Here is a 16,918-nt window from a genome sequence, read left to right on the forward strand (position 1 = left end):
ACCTCACCTGGAATACTGTGTCCAGTTCTGGGAACCACAGTTCAAGAAGGATACTGACAAGCTGGAACGTGTCCAGACGAGGGCAACCAAAATGGTCAAAGGCCTGGAAACAATGTCTTATGAGGAATGGCTCAGGGAGCTGGGTATGTTTAGCCTGGAGAAGAGAAGGTTAAGGGGTGATATGATAGCCATGTTCAAATATATAAAAGGATGTCATATAGAGGAGGGTGAAAGGTTGTTTTCTGCTGCTCCAGAGAAGCGGACACGGAGCAATGGATTCAAGCTACAAGAAAGAAGATTCCACCTAAACATTAGGAAGAACTTCCTGACAGTAAGAGCTGTTCGGCAGTGGAATTTGCTGCCAAGGAGTGTGGTGGAGTCTCCTTCTTTGGAGGTCTTTAAGTGGAGGCTTGACAGCCATCTGTCAGGAATGCTTTGGTGGTGTTTCCTGCTTGGCAGGGGGTTGGACTGGATGGCCCTTGTGGTCTCTTCCAACTCTATGATACTACTTTTTTGACCTCTAGAGATTCTCAGTTTATGTCTATTTTCCTAATAAGGCTGCTTCCCATATCTTCACGTAGCAGTAGGGAATATCTGTTCGAGCTAGATGCCTCCAAAATCTGGCTATCATGACTCTGACCACAATGTACATATTGATAATCAACTCCTTCCAGCCTTATCATTTATCATTCTCATCAAACACTCTTTTCCAGGGCTGATGCAAGCCACAAATTTCTCCTACGTATCCTCTTTTAAAGGCCCCCAAGTTGGTGACCATCCCTGCCTTCTGTGGGAGAGAGTTTCATAGTTGAAGTATGCACTGTGCCAAGAAGTCCTTTCTTTTATCTGCCCTGAAGATTCATTTTCTGTATGTGGAAAGGGAAGGTGCCACCTTGTTCCTGTAGCAGCAAAATGTCCTGGGCCAGCCCTGGCATGACTCAGCCCCCGAGATGGTTGGTATCATCCTCCACTTTTTGTTTTTTCTCAGCGTTCTCTAAAAATAAATTCACTAAATCTGTCCGCTGCTCCACCATTGCTCTAGCCTAGTTGATCCTTGGAGGGTTACTTTAATCAGGGGCAGGATTGGGGCTGTCCGAGTGCTGTGCACACCCTGTGTGCTGAGCTGAGGCGGTGCCATCTCAAAGCCCTGTAGGCAAGTTGGCAGGCTTTGGGAAGGAGGCATGTGGCTCTGACAGGATTCTAGAGTCCTCCTTTCCAAAGCCTAGTTAGTGCTTTCCCAGCTTTGAGAAGGAGGTGGGAAGGCTCTTGGAGCCTGCCAGAGCTCTCATGCCTCCTTCCCAAAGCCAGGTGCCTCCTCCCCCATCTTTGGGAAGTCAACATGAGGGTTGGGGGGGAACCCAAATTTTGGCCTCACAGGGTGCCATAGCACCCAAGTCCACCGTTGTTTTAATGAAATCTGGCAAACAGCTGGTATTTGCAGGATGATGCTGGAAGAGTGCAAAGCCATCTTCTCACACAGGAAAAGAAAAGTGTTATCTGAACAGCCTGGTGGATTTATTGCCTCATCTGAAGCAAAGCTGGCCATATATCACCTTTTGGTAGCATATCACTGCCACCAGGCTGTGCGGATTAATATTCCAAGAGTTCCCATTTCACTGTGATGCTCTTAAAGCAAATGAGGTGTTTAAGGTTTAAATGCAACCCATTCTAAACAGACAGCCAACAAGGGGAACACCTCTGGCCAACTGAAAGGAAGAATGTTAAAAACATGTATTTAACATTGCACTGCTACAATGTCATTGCTTATTTTGCTATCTAAATGCCCATGCACAATGTCTTACCTGAAGCTCAATCCAAATTAGACTGAAGCACTTTTAGTGGGAGGTGGCCCACTCTCGGTGGGGTTGCACGCCCTCTGAAAGAGCAGGTATGCAGCTTGGGGGTAATTCTGGATTGATCTGTCTCTCTCTTTTTTTAAAAGTGCTTTTTATTGAGTTTTGTGACAACACATAAACACTCAAAACAAAAAGAAAAAGAAAAGAAAAAGAAACTAAAAAGAAAACACACACAAAAAGAAATTACACACATATAACCATAAATCCGAAAGTTCTTACAAACGAACTCATGTTGTCTTCTTTTCTACTCCCAATTCTTATTCTGTTCTTATAGACGTCCTTCCTCCTCAATGCGGTTCTAATTTTCCTTTCTTGGTAAACTGCTTCCTTCTCTTTTCATCATTACTATATTTCTCCATATAATATGCATGTAACCCTTATTATGTTTTGCAAAAATTACTCAAAGCAAGTCCAGGTTTTTATTTGAGGACCCTGTTTTTTAAGATACTCTTTCAACATTCCCCACTCTTTGGGGGATTTTAACTTGGACTGTCCCCTAATTGTATCTATCATTTTCGCCAGTTCAAGATAATCGAGTAATTTATCCTGCCACACTTTTTTAGTTGGTACTATATCACTTTTCCAATTTTTGGCAATTAATATTCTTGCTGTCGTGGTTGTGTATAAGAATATTTTCTTATTTTCATTTAAGATATCTGATTCTATATGCCCAATAAAAGGGATTCTGGTCTCTTTATAAAATTTTGTTTAAATATTGGATTCATCTGTCTCTTGAGGCTCAGGGGGTCTCGGTGGTGCAGGGTGGCACCTGATCTGGATGGAAACAACCTTTTCTTGTCTACACTCCCCACTGAATTTGGCAAAATGTCCCTCCCTCATTTGGCTGCCTGCAAACAGGATGCAGAATTTCACTGTAGTGATGTGAGAGGTTGATGGTTTCTTTGTACAAATGACCATTTCCTCCCCTCCTCTATCCGCATATAAAAATATCTTTGAGAAACTATCACAACCGCTACTTCCCCATTAATATTTTGACAAAATTGTGGGCAAGGTCAGTGTTTTTGATTACTGGGGGGGAGGTAATTCCTTTCAATTCACACTGTTTGTTTAAGGCTAGGCTACCCACCCACCTCATTAACCTCTCATAAATCTAAATGACAATTACGGGGTTTTTTCCCCTCAGCAAAAGAAAGCGTATAAAGGGTTTGATTCAGACCAGAGCCCACACCAACCTCCATCAGTGGAAAAAAAGACTTGGAGCTCCCATAATTAACCAAAAGCCAACGCAGGAGCACCAATGGTTACTTGCTAAGCAAAGGCCAAGAGGAGGTCAAGCTTTTCTTGATACCCATTCCAATTCAGGATCTTCCCAAAAGCTGCATTTCCAGACTCAGAGATACAATTCTCGATGGGCTCAGCTCGTAATCCTCAAGTCAATATGATTGTGAGACATGCATTACAACTCCAGAATTTCTTCTTTAGCTCAGATTTTAATCTAACTCAGAAAGGAATTTGTGGGGAGGCCTCCCACACTGCCAACCTGCCTCAAAATCCCCTTTTAGCAACACGCTCCTCTTTCTTGATGCTCTGTCAGTGGTGAAAAAGTGGGAGGTTTCTCTTCCTCCATCCCTTGCAATGAGTCATGAAGCTCACTGGGTGACTTTGGGCCAGTTCTCAGTTTAAGCTACCTCACCGGGCTGTTATGACAATTGCATGGGAGGGGGGAACCACATCAACCTTGGGTCCCCTGAAACACTCAGACGGAAAACTTCCCTGATAAAATGTTCAGATACACTCTGAACATTTTGACAGTGTAGACAGGACTTTTCTTTACAGCACCGAAACATTCTGGAAGTCATATTTTTATTACTTATTATTAATTAATTGTAGCATGTTTCTATTTTCCCCCCTATTGTCTTGTCCTTTTCAGGGTTTTTTCCTCCTTCTTTTTTTGATAATCCTTTTTCTTTCTTTTTTCCTGTCACATAAAAGCTCCAATTTGTCTTGTTTGTTTCCCATACTCTGTGCATTTATGTTAAGACAACTGAAACCATGAGTTGTTCAATCCAGCTTCTGCCTTCTTGCAGTTTCCTGCCCTTTAGCAGGTTTCTGGAGCAATACCTCACTTTCCTGTGCATCAAAGAAGCTATTATCCCCAGTAACAGATGTTCTTCTGTTGTCTGTAATGTTGTCTCCCTCCCCCTCTAGTTCTAGTTTAAAGCTCCCCTGATCTGGTTCACAAGTCTCTTAGCAAACACATTTGTGCCAACCGCTGTGAGGTGCAGCCCATCTCTTGCCAGAAGTCCTTCCTCAAGAAAACAGAGACCGTGATCCAAGAAGCCAAACCCTTCCTGATGACACCCCCTGTGCACCCAGTGGTTTACTTCCAGTATTCTCCTCTCTTCCTGGGCCACAACCTTCAACAAGGAGTGATAAAATAGGTTTGCCATATTTCAATAAGCAAAATCCCCTCAAGAAAGGATGCTACTTCGGGAGGTATGGCAACCCGAGATAAAAAGACCCAAGGCACAGATACTTATTATCAATAAATATATTTATTATCAATAAATAAGTTTGATAGGCAGACAGGGTGGGTTTGATTAAAATCAAATCAATTTAAATCACTAGTCAGTAAGACCTGATTTAAATCATTTTTAACAGAAAGACTCATTCTTGCTGGTATATCTTAATATGTACAACCAGATGGAGGTTTCATTTTTGGAATAATAAATTTTCAGAGTAGTTTTTACAGTTATATCAAAAATTACTGATTTGGTTATACTATTAGAAATACCTACTTCCTGTTTGGATGCCATGGCGATCGGCTGTACCCATAACAGTAGAGCCCTTTTGTGCGGATAACGAGGGTAATATGGGAGTAATTATCCTCCCAAACCCCCCAGGGATGGGGGGGGAACAACCCACCCGCATTGTCCAATACCTGCTGCCCGTCCTGAAGGAATGAGAGGGGCAGGAGGAGCTGAGTACAAGGCACCACACATCTCAGTAACTCTCCGCTGCCATGAACAAAGAACACCTGCTTTTTAAGATAAAAAAATTAATTAACAGGTATGCTCTGAGCTGGCGGAGATAAAATAACTTGCTAATTTAAACAGCCACTTTCTCCACTCGATCTGGAGAAAGACGTTCGCCATAGCCAAAGGACAACTGTTGGAAATATGTGAGTAGACGCTAAGCTTAACTATGAAACGGACTGTGTGAAATTGTTGACTATGAGTCTGGCAATGACTATTAAGGGAAAGATGAAAGGAATTCCTGATTGTGCTAGTGTGGAGGCACTATCTCATCAGCAGCTGGAAGGAGTCCAAGAATAGAATTCTGGATATCTGCCCGGGATTAATGGTGGACTGACGCAGTAAAAATATCCCCAATGCCATTGTGGTTTAATTATAATACAGTGGTACCTCAGGTTACGAACTTAATTTGTTCTTAATTTCAGTTTCTTAACCTGAAACTGATCTTGACCTGAGGCGCACTTTCGCTAATGGGGCCTCCTGCTGCTGCCGCACTATTTCCGTTCTCATCCTGGGGCAAAGTTCGCAACCCGGAGCAACTATTTCCGGGTTAGCGGAGTTCATAACCCAAAGCGTTTGTAACCCAAGGTACCACTGTATTGACTGGATGCCCTCAGTGGAAGGATGGAAAAATTCTGGGTTGGAGTTATTGTATATTGGCAGAGGTACCAGCATGTTGATAGATGGAGCGAGATTACAGAGGGGAATTCCGGATGTTTGCTCGGGGCTAATGTTTGTTTGGGATGTGGCAAATTATGGCTCCTGTGAGCAGAAATTGAAAATGGAATTGCTGGACTGTGGAAAACGTCAGGGAAAAACATTTCATACAGAACTAAGAAGGCGAAAGTTAACAGACCAGTGGTTGCAAAAGTAAATGAAAATTATATGAAGGATTAACATGGGAATGGCTTATTGATTAATTAAGAAATGCAATGTGATATTAGATGATCATGGGAAGTCACCCAAAGATACAAAATTCGGCATTTATATTTGTTTTTTGGGTTTTTTAAAAAGGTTTAATGTGGTTTGTATTGGATTATTAAAAAAAAGAAATACATAAATGGATAATTAAGAAATTATTGTGAGGTTTAATAAGTTAACTGTTTATAGGGGCTATATCTCCCAGCAGCCCTGGCTTTGGAGAGGCTGGCCTTCCTTTTTCTAGAGGGGGGAGGGAGATACAGTTGGTTGGCCTAGGCTGGTACAGGCTTGCAGAAAGAACAAGCTGAGGAGAAACAGGAAATATCTGTATGGCTTAATATATTTTCCTCTCAGAATAAGCACTTCTAAATGAATTTTGATACCTTCTTTGACTGAAGAATGGTTATGGGGCTTTAGCTCATCAACATCCAGAGAGGACCCTGTCAGCTACCCCTGGTATAGATGAACAGGTGAGATTACAAAGCCAGGGAAAATAACAACAACCACACAACTTCAGCTGGCACTGAAATTACATCAAAGCAAGCACAAAGAAAGTTTCCCTGGGCAGAATATTCCACAGAATGTGAGCTGCCACCAAAAAGGCGCATTTTCACAGGAGCCACCCACTGTACTTTTGAAGATGGAGGCACCTGAAAACCACCCTCTTAATCTACAGACAGACATGTGTGGACTGTGGAGATGATCTTTATCTACAAATAGAGACAGTAGAGGTTTGCAGGGGGGGGGTCAATGGGACTAGTAAGGCAGAGAGCCCAACAGTAGGTGGAGCCACAGCAAACAACTCTAATCCACTATAAAGCAGAGCCAACTAATCCTGTCTTTGTCCCCATCTTTTTCCCTGCTCAGTTCTACAAAGGTAGCACAGGAAACTACCTTATACAGACCAGTGGTCCATTTGGCTCAGTCCTTGTCTATAGTGCTTGGCAGGAACTCTCCAGGCTTTTAGGCAGGTCTCTTTCCCGACCCCACCTGGAGGTGCTGGAGTTTGAACCTGCAACCTTCTGCTTGCAAGGCTGATGCTCTAACACAGAGTCATGGTTATAAGGAAGGAGACAGGCAGGTGGCTGGAGACACACAGAGCTTGGTGGGGCAATGCCCTCTTAGCCCAAATGGGCCAGCCCCTCCCTCATGCCAAGTGGTGAAGGGCTTTGGAAATCAGAACCAGAACTCGCAGAGCTCCTGGCCTGAGACTCCCTCAGAGCCCATCACTCGATTGCATTTTTTAGTCTGTTTTCCTGGTGAATTGTCTAGCAGCAGCTTGAAGACATTTCCACTTGTCTCCAAGTGGTACAAATGTTATATTTTGCATCTTTGAAGGATTTCCACAGCTCTCCAAGGTTGTTTGGTTTGGACCCTGTCCCATTTCATCTTGAACTACGTTCTCCAGAATGAGTTAATTTCAGTCACAAATCTTTATCCCAACTTTACTGCTTCATAGATGTCGATGAGGGGGTGGGTATCCGAAAAGCTTTCCATCAGTACAAAGCATTATTGTATTGGATTCACTTCAGATCTCTAGGCATTCCCCATTGCCAACTCATTCTGCTGGCTTTGCCATTCGTCTTTCTATCCAGGTACAGACGATGCCCCTTCCCTTGCATTCCACATTTGATCTCTGGAGCCCATGCAAAAATTTAGAAAACATATTAGGCTTATCACACTCAGCCACTTCATTTAAAATTTTATCTTCCATTCCCCCATAGATCTGTATCTTGTTAGCAGGGGATTATCAGCAAAATGTCAGGAAGGTGTGTCCATTTTGCGTGGACACACCTTTTCCTAGACTGTCAGACTCATAGTGTTGTAACCTGCTGAAGACCAGGTAATAAGTTTATCAGTAAAGTAAATCATCATCATCATCAACAACAACAGCTAGTATAAATAGTAGTACCAGTTATCATTATGTATCATTAGGTATTATTGTTTTATGTGCAACCCATCCTACCTTCTTTCAGCTTTGGGGCTGCGCCTCTGGGACTGTGAGGGCCGGCGGCCTCTCAAGGCTCCCCTGCTCAAGTGGCTGACATTCCGCCCTTCGGAGGAGGCTCTGGCCTGGAGTCCTGCTTGCAGCCTATCTTCGTTCCGATGAAGAGGCACCGACGTACGGATGGCAGAGATGATGTGCCCAGAGAACGGACTGAGCACGTGTTCGTGTCGGTGCGGAGGCTGGAGAGCAAGAGTCCTTTCAGAGGTTGGGAACTGCCCAGGCCTGACGTGGCTCCTCTCGTAATAGTGTCCTGGGAGGCAGGGCCTTGTCTGCTCCATCACGCCACCACTGCAGCTTCGGGAGCAGGCCGACCAGGGCCCCCAGGTGCCCCATGCCCCCGGGGCTCCTGCGCTGTCGGCTTCCGTGGCAGCACTTGGCTCTCCTATCCTCTGTGGAACCTAAGGACACCAGAGCAAACAAATTAGCTAGAAAGAATCCCCCAGGGTGGTCGTTGCATCTTTGGGGACCAGCGGCTTCACTCCACCATCTCCGAAAGGCATGGTGCATGTCTTGGGCAAAGCAGAAGGTGGTCCTTGCATTGGAGCACAAACTGCCCTTTGTTCAGAGGCCACTGTGGCTTAAGGCAGGCTTCCCCAAACTAAGGCCTGGGGGCCGGACGTGGCCCACGAGGCTCTTTTACGTGGGCCCCGGCGACAACCACCGCCCGCTGCCACCACCCGCTCTTAACAGCGCAGTGCGGTGCAGCTGCCCACTTCCAGGTCACCGGAGCACCGGAAATAGCTTGTGCGCATGTGCCAGCATCATTTCCGGTGCGCTTCCAGGCCAGAGGCCCATGCACATGCGCACAAGCTATTTCCATTGTTCCGGCGACCCAGAAGTGCGACGAAATTTGCGTGTGCGCACGTGTTTGGGTGCGCGCTCCGGCCCGCAGCGCAATTGGCGCTGGCAGCACCAGCCCTCAGCAAGGTAAGTTTGGGGACCCCTGGCTTAAGGCAACATCTGCAGCACACTTTCAAGGCAGTGCTATACTTCTTCAGTCACGGCTTCCCCCAAAGAGTCGTGGGAGCTGTTGTTTTTTTTTAAGGGTGCTGAAAGTTAATAATAATAATAATAAATTTTAATTTATACCCCGCCCTCCCCAGTCAAAACCAGGCTCAGGGCGGCTAACACCAATAAAATTACAATAAGACATAAAAGAAAACAAATTATTAAAATACAGATTAAACTACAATATTAAAATTTAAAATGCAGCCTCATTTTAAGTAGTCCATAAATCCAAACCATGAGGGAGGAAAACACAGGGGTCAGACTGAATCCAACCCAAAGGCCAGGCGGAACAGCTCTGTCTTGCAGGCCCTGCAGAAAGATGACAAATCCCGCAAGGCCCTGGTCTCCTGTGAAAGAGTGTTCCACCCAGTTGGAGCCAACACTGAAAAGGCCCTGGCCCTAGTTGAGGCCAATATAGCCACCTTCTGGCTCGGTATCTCCAGAATATAAAAGATCTTTAAATGTGAGCTTCATTTTACAGTGGAAAGGAGGGGGTTCTGAAGAAGATAGGACTTGGAAAGAAAAGGAAAAGTACTTGCAGTAGTACTGAATCCATTGTGTCCTGGAAACCCCAGATACTACCTGCAACCCACCCCTCCCTCAACCAGGTGGAGAAGATGAAGATGATCATCCAAATGTCAAGGACAAAATGGAGCAAACAGCACGCAGACCTAGTGATGGGAGGAAAATATCCTTAAATAAGAGAGATTGGGGAATGATCAATGGTCTTCAATGTCTGTATACTAATGCACAGAGCATGGGAAATAAACAAGATGAACTTGAGCTCTTGGTACAGCAAACTAAATACGACATAATAGGCATCACTGAAACCTGGTGGGATGAGTCTCATGATTGGAATGTAGTAATATACAATCTATTTCAGAGAAACAGACCAAACAGGAAAGGAGGAGGAGTGGTGTTATACGTCAGGGATGTGTATACCTGTGAAGAGATCCAGGATTTAAAACTTCAAAGCCAAATTGAGAGTAACTGGGTCAAAATTAAGGGAGAGAAAAATAACAGTGATCTCATTGTAGGAGTTTACTATAGATCCCCAAGCCAAACTGAGGACACAGATGAAGCCTTCCTGGAACAGATGACTAGGCATTCAAAAGGAAGTGAGATAGTAGTAATGGGGGATTTTAACTATCATGGTCACCTACAGTCACAAACATGCGCTTCACCCTGCTCAACAGGCTGAGAAGTCCATTTTTATCAGAATCAGCTTGAATTTCAGTCTGTGGGTCTGCTCTGCCCACAGCACCACTTGCAAAACCACAAGACATTCATCAGATTGCCAGCGCCTAAAAACTATCACTTAAAATTATTCAGTTATCCAGGGCGGAGAGGGAAGCTGATAAGTGACAAGTGCTGGCCTGCAGCAGAGGCAAAGGAGGTGGGGGCAGGCCCCCAGCAGCTGCTAAAGCCTGAAGTCATCAGGAGCAGGTTTGAGATAAAAAGGATATGCTGGAAGAGCTCCAGGCAAGTCAGAAAAGGTACAGTTTCACACATGTTAATCCCGGAGCTCAAGATCTGCTGGCAAATGACTGCAAGCAGAATCCTAGGTACTGAAATCTAATCATTTGTAATGCAGAAAGGCTCAACGCAAGAATACAGATTTGTCCAGGGCTGTGGCTCTCCATCTCTCTCTCTCTCTCTCTTTCTCTCTCTCTCTCTCTCTCTCTCTCACACACACACACACACACACACACACACCTTGCAAACCATACTCTTAATAATGGCACATGCCCACTTTTTCTCTTGTGAGGCTTGCATGCACCATCCAGGAACAAATGAAGTATGTTTCTCACTTTGGGACTATTTTGTTTACCCACATGCATGTTTTAATTGATTTGTGCACTTTAAATGGATAAGTTGAGTAAAACCTCTGTGGCTAATTGGTAGAGATTTTAAGTGACAGTCCTGATTTCTACTACGCATGGCCAAAACAGCAGAGGCCCTTCGGTGGCTGACTGCAACCCAGCTGTTCCCTGGCCATTGGCCATGCTGGTTGGGCCTGCTGGGCGTAGAACTGTAACTCCGGAGGGACACCGGCTCAACAGCCCTGCTATAAATCTGCAAAGTTCCCATATAAGCACAATCTGGATGGGAGCACAAGTAGTTTATTTCATTTCCTCAGCATTTTCCTAACTGTTGATTTCTGCATTATACTTTAGCTTTCACATGATGTAAAAAAAACTTATGAAAAATTAATGGAATCTAGCACATGTTCGGCGCTCATTTCCATGTTGTTTGATTCCAGAAAATCCAATTGCAGCCCCTCAACTTGGAAAACCACAGGAGTTCAATGATGAAATTTCAGGCAGTATTCTGGCATGCAGTCCTTTCCTACTGTTTTCATGGGGAAACAGAAGTACACAAATGTGGAAAAGGTTTGGGAAGCAGCAACGCCATCCATTGAAACTTGCTGTTGTGCCACATTGTGCCCACTGGTGCAAACAGAGTTTAGCATAACATGCTGGTAAATTGCTCGTAAAGACGCAGTTCCATAACTCAACAGATATTGCAGTGTAAAAGGAATATTAGAAATATTCAAAGAAAAGGGAGTTCAAAATGCATGGGAGTTTCTTAACGGTGAAATATTGGAGAATCAAAGGCAGAAAATTTCAACAAGAAAGAAAAGTGGGAGGCATCTGAAGAAATCAGTGTGGCTGTGTAAGGAGCTTACAAATGAGATGAAATTTAAGAAGGGCATGTATAAGAAATGAAAGGAGAAATAAATGAAGGAAGAGCGTATGTATGCAAGTAGCCAACAGTTGCAGGGACGAGGTCAGAATGAACTCAGGCTTAAAGGTTTCTTCAGCTATATTTGAAGCGAGAGCAAGAACAAGCAAGTATTGTGTGCCCAACCTTATAGCCTAAGACAGGAAAAGAGGTGGTCAGGGTACACCAGGATATAGTGGTACCTCTGGTTAAGAACTTAATTTGTTCTGGAGGTCCATTCTTAACCTGAAACTGTTCTTAACCTAAAGTACCACTTTAGCTAATGGAGGCTCCTGCTGCTGCCGCGAGATTTCTGTTCTCATCCTGAAGCAAAGTTCTTAACCTGAAGTACTATTTATGGGTTAGCAGAGTCTGTAACCTGAAGTGTCTATAACCTAAAGCATCTGTAACCTGAAGCACCACTGTACTTCAAATGAATTCAAATCTCCAGGGCCTGATGGGCTGCACCCGAGAGTACTAAAGGAGCTTGAGGATGTAATCAGAGCCTCTCAGAGTCTATAATCTTTGATAATTTTTGGATAACAAGAGAGGTCCCTGCAGGCCAGAGGCACGCAAATTTTCAAAAGGGGGGGGGGGAGATCCAGGTAACTATTGACTGGTGAGCTTAATATAGATTCCAGAAAAGCTCCTATAACAGATAATTCAACAGATGGTCTGTGAGCACTTAGAAAAGGTTGCTGCGATTACCAAGACCCAGCATGGATTTCTCAAAAACAAGTCATGCCAGAAAAATCTCATTTCTTTTTTTTGATGCAGTTAGAAGCTTGGTAGATCAGGGGAATTCTGTGGATGTATCTTGATTTCAGTAAGGCTTTTGACAAAATCCCCCGTGATATTCTTGCTGATGAGTTGGTAAAATGTAAGGTGAATGATATATAGGATGATAGCCAGCCCAAGGCCTGGTTGAAGAGGAACGTTTTCACCAGGTGTCTGGTTGAGTTACAGCAGGCATAGGCAAACTTGGCCCTCCAGATGTTTTGGAACTACAACTCCCATGATCCCTAGCTAACAGGACCAGTGGTCAGGGTTGATGGGAATTGTAGTCCCAAAACATCTGGAGGGCTGAGGTTGCCTATGCCTGAGTTACAGGAAATTCCCCCCCCCCCCCAATTTATTTAATGCTTTGGTTACAGCAAAGTATGTATGTATTTATTTATTTATTTATTTATTTATTTATTTACCATAACTTGTATGTCACCTTTTCCTCTAAGGAGCTCCAGGTGTCATACGTGGTTCTCTGTCTCCTTATATAATCCACACAACCACCCTGTGAGGTAGGTTACCCTGAGAAACAGTGACTGGCCCAAGGTCACCCAGTAAGCTTCATGGCAGAGTGGAGATTTGAACTCTGGTCTTCTATATCCTAGTTCAGTACTCTGCCCACCGCAACACATTGGCTCCCTGAACATTGGCAAGGAACAAAATAAGTATTAAATGAGAATTAATGGATGCCAATATCCACATTTAGGCACATTCTCTCTGGTGAGAGAACCCCAGCAGAGAACCAGTGGTACCTCTGGTTAAGAACTTAATTCATTCTTGATTTTGGAAAAAGGTGAAAATATGGAGGCTTATAGAGGGCACGGGAAGAAAAATGGGAGTTTGGTTTTTTAGTGATTTAGATATTCGGTGAAAATGATAATAGTCAAGTTTTAAAATAGTATGAGGTATAAAGGTAATTATTTTATAGATTAAGAAACTGTTGAAGAAGATAAAAAAGGGACGAAAACCGGGGAAGGGGGGAGGTTGGGGAAGCCCACAAAATATGGTTTGTTAATTATGAGTGAAAAAAAGATTATTTCTGTTCTTTTTTTTTCTTTTCTTTTTTTTGTATATATACATATATATATTTTTATTCTTTTTGGTATGAGAATAGATGGTTGGATGGATGCCATCCTGCGCACTGTCCTGATTTCCTGGAGCTCTCTGGTGGCAGGGGGGGGGCTTTGGGGCAGGGGAGGGGGAGGAGGACAGAAATCCAACCATAAAATGGACCATCTCTGACTGTTCACCTGCGTGGGATACTTCTGTGGCAGGGGAGGACCCATGGAGGGGGGTGGGAAGAAGGTGGAAAAGGTGTTCATGTATGTACCGTTTTTTGTAATCTGTAAAATCAATAAAAAATATGTTTTAAAAAAAAAGAACTTAATTCATTCTGGAGGTCCGTTCTTAACCTGAAACTGTTCTTAACCTGAAGCACCACTTTAGCTAATGGGGCCTCCTGCTCCTGCCACGCCGCCGAAGTTCTTAACCCGAGGTACTGTTTCTGGGTTAGTGGAGTCAGTAACCTGAAGCATTTGTAACCCAAGGTACCACTGTAACAAAATACGTACCAAACTAAAGCATGGAAATATAGGCTGTTAGACCAGGGGTCCCCAAAGTAAGGCCCAGGGGCCGGATGCGGCCCAATCGCCTTCTAAATCTGGCCCGCGGACGGACCGGGAATCAGCATGTTTTTACATGAGTAGAATGTGTCCTTTTATTTAAAATGCATCCCTGGGTTATTTGTGGGGCATAGGAATTCATTCATATTTTTTTTCAAAATGTAGTCCGCCCCCCCCCCCACAAGGTCTGAGGGACAGTAGACCAGCCCCCTGTTGAAAAAGTTTGCTGACCCCTGTGTTAGACTTTTAGATTGTGCCCTTGTGAGTTCCAAAATAGTCCCCTCTTCCCCCAGCCTAGAAAAAGACCACACACTTGGTAAATTAAAAATGCACTCCAATCTACAGTATTTTACTGAAGAGAGTGTGAATGATTGGAAATCTGCAATAACTTGGTTGCTAAGCTGTGGCTCACTTCCTGATCCACCTCCTTTATTCTTGCTCTCTGATTTGAGACATATAAGCCATCTAGATTATTTGGTTCTCCACAGTAATGTTATAAGTAGAGGATCCTGCCCTGCCCAGTGACTAAAAGGCAACAATGGTTGCTTCACAGCCCAAGTGTTTTGGATGGAGCTGCGAAGTCATCTAAGTGTTTCTTTGCTTTTTGTCAAACCCAAATGGGAAATAACAATTTTTCATTCCCTCATTGGAGAGGCACAGATGAAACAAAATTAAATGCTCAGGCAAGTTGGACTACCAGTTTAAGAACTGGGTGCAGGCTGGGACGAACCCATGCAGACTCTTAAGAACATGGATGAAAATACTAACATTTGAAGTTGAGGACATGGCCAGCAGGAGTTCAGGATGGGTGCATAAGTCATCACTGAGCAGTGCAAATTGCCATAACTCCATGCTAAAGAAAGCCTATCCTAAGGTTAGAGTCTGCCTGCAATAACAAGTATAACCCCTTGTCCAACCATAACAATAGATTCTGCTTACAGGTAGGTAGCTGTGTTGGTCTGGTGTAGTCGAAACAAAATTTTAAAAAAATTATTTCTTCCATTAGCACCTTAGAGACCAACTAAGTTTGTCATTGGTATGAGCTTTCGTGTGCATGCACACTTCTTCAGATACACTGAAACAGAAGTCACCAGATCCCCACATATAGTGATGAGCGCCGCAACCCCAGTGTTTGTTCGCAACTGGACTTAACAGTAAGGGGTCCCTTTACCTTTACCTAGACAAATTCAGGGAGGACAATAAGGTTCGAAACGGCTACTAGTCATGATAACTGTGCCCGGATTCCATGGTCAGAGGCAGTAATGCTTCTGAATCTCAGTGGCTGGAGACCCAGGAGGGGAGGGCGTTCTTGTGCTCAGCTCTTGCTCAGCACAGGGGCATTCGGTTGGCCCCTGTGAGAACAGGAGGCTGGACTAGATGGGCCATTGGCCTGATCCAGCAGGCTCTTCTTTTCTGTTAGTTCCTATTGCAATGCATCTTACAATATGTTTTGTTCTGAGATTCTTGTGTTCTTTATCAGGCCCATTGACTCTAGTGGCGCAATGCACCACGGTGCCTGGGCGATCAGGGGGCGCTGAGGGGTGCCCCAGCAAGTGGGGGAGCTTCGTGGCGGCCTCCCTTTTCCCTCCACCAGCCACGCCGCGAGAGCAGGAAGGGAAGCGAGCAGAAGGGGGCACTAGGACCCTGTTCCGCTCTGCAGCGCCAGGGTCATCCCTCACCCCGGCGCTGCGTTTCATTGGTAGAGGTGACGCCACATGGCAGCACCTCTACCAATGAAACGCAGCACCCTGTTGGCGGGAAGGAACCCAGCGTGGCCCGGCCTGCCCAGGAACCCCGCTCCGCTGGGAGAAGGGAGGAAGGCCGCACGGAGCAGCAGCACCCCCTCCCCCACTCAATCCGGCGGCATCGGACAGGCAGGCGGCCTCCGGCACAGTGCGGCCCTGCTGTGAGGTGCGGGGGCCACCGTGAGGCTCCCGCCGCCCGGCACGCCAGGTAAGAATTTTCCTCTTTTTTTAAGAGTGGGGGGCGCCCGAGGGATCCCTGCACCAGGGCGCCCGATGACCTTAAGACGGCCCTGTTCTTTATGGTTTTTATTTCTGGTCTATTGACTGAAATAAACTGATGAATAAAGAGGATATAGTCTCTCTTACACACATACAGAGCTCCAGACTTGGATTGGGGCCATAAAGTACTAAGTAATCTGGATCTAGAGTAGCCATTGCTCAACAGCTGCTTCCCTTAACTATTCTTATATTTTCCAGACACCTGAGGTTTTGCGTGCGCTTGTTGGGGTCGAGTAAGGAAATGGAGGTTAAATGTTAAGCAGACCTATGACATTTGCATTCCTTTTTGGATTTTGAAATAGGCCACCATTAGCTCAACCTCCTCATTTGCCAAAACTGTGTGTTACTATTAGATGAAAAATCTCTTAATGACAAAAGATTATGTTGATTATCACTCAGAAGTAGCACTCATGGACTTCCTTTGTACATTTCAGAATTATGCCTGTGGTAGATTGACTTAAGATGTTTGCTAAACAGGGAATAATAGACCAATAATTTCTCAAGACTTGCATCGATTTCTCCAAACACACACCTTGGCTCTGGAATCCATTCAAATATTTCCACTAAGCACAGCAGTTCATAAGCTATTTAAACTGCTGTTTTAAATTGTAACAGCACTTCCATCTAGACATAGAGGAAATGGGAGCTATGTCTTGGGACTTGGTCTACTTTTGTTGAAACTTCACTATGCAAGAACACCCCTGAGGAAAAAATATCACTGGAATTAGAAGCCACAATTATTCCAAAACTAACTTGTGCTACAAGAAACGGAATACATAACAAGGGTTCAGAAATTCTAATTTTCTAACATGGTGCAAGGCTTCAGCAAGGCACAGGGACGAGCACATGAATATGTTCACCCAAAGGTTTTGACACACATTAGCAGTTCAGTGTTTGGACACTACTAACTCTACTGATGGGTGTCATCATCATTTGGAGTGTGATCTAGAGAATATTTGAGAATATATAATACCAG

The 16,918-nt window shown here is 44.5% G+C and overlaps 1 protein-coding gene across 11 annotated transcripts in view; it reads right to left on the bottom strand.

The window, feature by feature from the left end:
• THSD4 (thrombospondin type 1 domain containing 4) overlaps positions 1-16,918 on the bottom strand; it is a 372,415-nt gene that overhangs the window by 306,089 nt on the left and 49,408 nt on the right. For all 11 annotated transcript variants that reach the window (XM_088657004.1, XM_088657003.1, XM_060282606.2 and 8 more), the window contains one exon: positions 7,740-8,179. In XM_088657004.1, coding sequence (XP_088513130.1) covers positions 7,740-8,179 — 440 coding nt within the window. The remainder of the gene's footprint in view (positions 1-7,739; positions 8,180-16,918) is intronic.

The sequence above is a fragment of the Zootoca vivipara genome, chromosome 13 (genome assembly GCF_965207765.1).
Source record: "Zootoca vivipara chromosome 13, rZooViv2.hap1.1, whole genome shotgun sequence".
Classification (NCBI taxonomy): Eukaryota; Metazoa; Chordata; class Lepidosauria; order Squamata; family Lacertidae; genus Zootoca; species Zootoca vivipara.